The sequence below is a fragment of the Etheostoma spectabile genome, chromosome 16 (genome assembly GCF_008692095.1).
Source record: "Etheostoma spectabile isolate EspeVRDwgs_2016 chromosome 16, UIUC_Espe_1.0, whole genome shotgun sequence".
In the NCBI taxonomy this organism is placed as follows: Eukaryota; Metazoa; Chordata; class Actinopteri; order Perciformes; family Percidae; genus Etheostoma; species Etheostoma spectabile.
The window spans coordinates 15,843,198-15,845,873 of record NC_045748.1 but is presented as its reverse complement, the minus strand read 5'-3'; the positions used below and the strand labels follow the sequence as shown (position 1 = coordinate 15,845,873).

The 2,676-nt window shown below is 39.5% G+C and overlaps 1 protein-coding gene across 1 annotated transcript in view; it reads right to left on the bottom strand.

The window, feature by feature from the left end:
* The window catches only part of hcn1 (hyperpolarization activated cyclic nucleotide-gated potassium channel 1), a 66,840-nt gene that overhangs the window by 16,357 nt on the left and 47,807 nt on the right, over positions 1-2,676 (bottom strand). The window contains exon 5 of the mRNA XM_032540306.1: positions 2,379-2,525. Coding sequence (XP_032396197.1) covers positions 2,379-2,525 — 147 coding nt within the window. The remainder of the gene's footprint in view (positions 1-2,378; positions 2,526-2,676) is intronic.

The following is a 2,676-nucleotide window of genomic DNA, read 5'->3' as shown; positions in this document are numbered from 1 at the left end:
AGAGAGAGAGAGAGAGAGAACAGCAAAATAGTCTGGCTGTTATGTTATTTCAGCCCATTACATACTGCATGGTGTTTATAAATCACCTTGCAGAAATGTAACACTGTTTGAGATACAAACAGCCCCTGCTGTACTGTATTACCTTAAACATAGCTGCTGCATAGCAAACCACATAATGCAATTTTTCTTTTCCCTTTCTTTGAGTACATCTTTGCTTGTGCGTCTTTGTTGACCAGATATTCCTCAGAGCTTTTTAATTCAATGTTTTTGGCAGTAAACAATCAATTATGTTGAAGCGTCCTTGAAAGCAACACCGTGCAGAGGTTTTCCAGTGGTTTCTGCCCACAGCTGCAGCGCAGCCACAAACTGTTCAATGTGATGGATTACCTTGGTCAATCACATGTGAATTCACTGCAAGTACATTTCCATAGTCTACCAAAACAAATAGAAACCAGTAAAGGGTTCTTGGAGAGAATCTGTAGACACAGTAATGTAGCAAAAAAAAACACTGATGTTAAGTTTCACGTCTCAGCAGATGAATTTTGAATTAATTCTACCATTGTCAATAGCTGCACACCAAGATGATTAACTGAGAACTTTGCTGTAAGCATGATTACCTTTGACCTACACACCAAACCCAAAGCGGTTTAATCCACTGAAACAAGGTTGTCATGTGAATCCCAGGCAGTCATAATTGCTTGAGCAGGCTCATTCTGGCACACCTGTTTGACAGACTCATGCAAGACTTGTGATGAATGAAATGCCAGAATCAGTTAAAGTATACTTGGGCTGATTTCACGGCCCTACTTTGGCCGAAAGTGAGTCTGAGTGCTGCTAAGTGGAGCTGATTCTGATCCCAAATTGACTTATAAGTCAGCACCCCCAAAATTGTGCTGGACATTCTGATATGATTACAGGAGTTGGCAAAAGCAAGCTCATTTAAGGAGGTGTCACTGTCACTCGCATGAAGGTTGGCATTACTCATCTAGCTTTTTCAAAGGATGGTCAGAGATTAGAAGAGGTGAGCGGTGGGGTGTAGGTACCGGAAATGATCTAGCTAAAACCTGGCTTAGTTGTTGATGGATGCAGCATTCAGTAATCTTTTAAAGCAAAGTATTTTCCTTGTTTTTTTTACTCACTGTACAATTTTGACATGTTCTAAGCCACACTTTCAAGCTGCTTCTGATTTTGTATGTTTTTCATTGGGTTTCTTGAAAACTGTAACAAAATTACATAATCACACATGCTTCTATGACAGTAATTATGGAAATAACAATCAACCCTCAGGTGACCTAATCCTCTAATGGATGTTCAGACAAAAAGCTTAATTTTTAGAGACTGGGAATAAATAAGCCACATACCTGTCATAACTGACATATCTTAAGAACAGACATTCAGTGAAATTATGTGCCCTGCTTTGCTCCCGCACAACTCAGTTTTTTCTGTCTGTCCCACGGGCATAGCTTTTATCCTGCAACACTGTCTCTATGTAGATTTTAATTTTGCTTGCTGTGCACAGTGGACCAATAAGCTTGGAAGATGTTTATTTGTACTAAGCCATACCTTTAAATCCCTGCACCTCCCCGTGAGTGTCTAAAACCTTGCAAACTCCCCACCGCACTGCATGGTGACTTAATGGGGCTGCGTGAGAGACAGTCACGATTCCTACGCATGCTTTGCTTTATACTCCTCTCCTCTCCCATCTACCTATGCTTTATTACCAACATAATCTGCTGATATGAGGTCAGAAAGGAATTTAACAACTGGGTACTGACTTTACAATTTAACAACTGGTCTACTGACTTTACAATAAACTTCCAATATTCCTTCTCATTACCTCTTTTTGTGAATACTATACAGAATACTGCTGTGTATCTGTGCTACACTGAAGGCTTGTAAACATTGTAAATAAAAGAGTGGTTGTTATCTGGAGCTCAGGTTGTTTATCACAAGTGACAGTGAGGCTCAGGTAACAGTTCTGTGCAGAATATTTTCACATCTTGACAAATGCTCAGTCTGGGTTTACCCAGGATGCTGAGGAGAATCCGTTAAGCGGTTTTTCCTTCTTTGACCTTGTAAAATGAGATGAGAAGTGTTTTGTTTTCAGTTCCAGTTCCTGCTCACTTTAAGGTGCCAAACGAAGATTCACTCTTCATCTTAAGGGAATGAACTCATTCATGTTCCCAAACTAAAACCACTGTGTGACAGCTTTCCTGTTAAGAATTTCATCTTTTTTATGGATTTAAGATGTATTTTTTACCTGTTCCAAAAATAAAAACCTTCAAATGTACACTCTCAAAAAGTCTCAATAAATTTTGCTTGGTAAAATAAACAATTTCTCAATTCAGTTTAGGTTCTCAAGAGAGAAGCAGTCTCACCTCTTTGAGAGGGTCGTTGAGTTCACTCAGGATGTTGTCCTCATCAAAGATTTTGCCTTGGTAGCGATGTTCATAGTAGTCGTGGATTTTCTGCCGCATGTCTGCTGGAAGCTTGTGGAAGGACATGTATTGCTCCACTTGCTTGTACTGAAAAGGCAAAGAAAGCAGAGGGATTTTAGCTGCTTGTTGCATGAATACTTACATCAAATGTTCAAATTGCAGTCCTATTAAGTCATACAAAATGGCAGAGTGAACCTTCAACAACAAAGCTCAGAGTGTGCATTTGTGTCTCTGTATT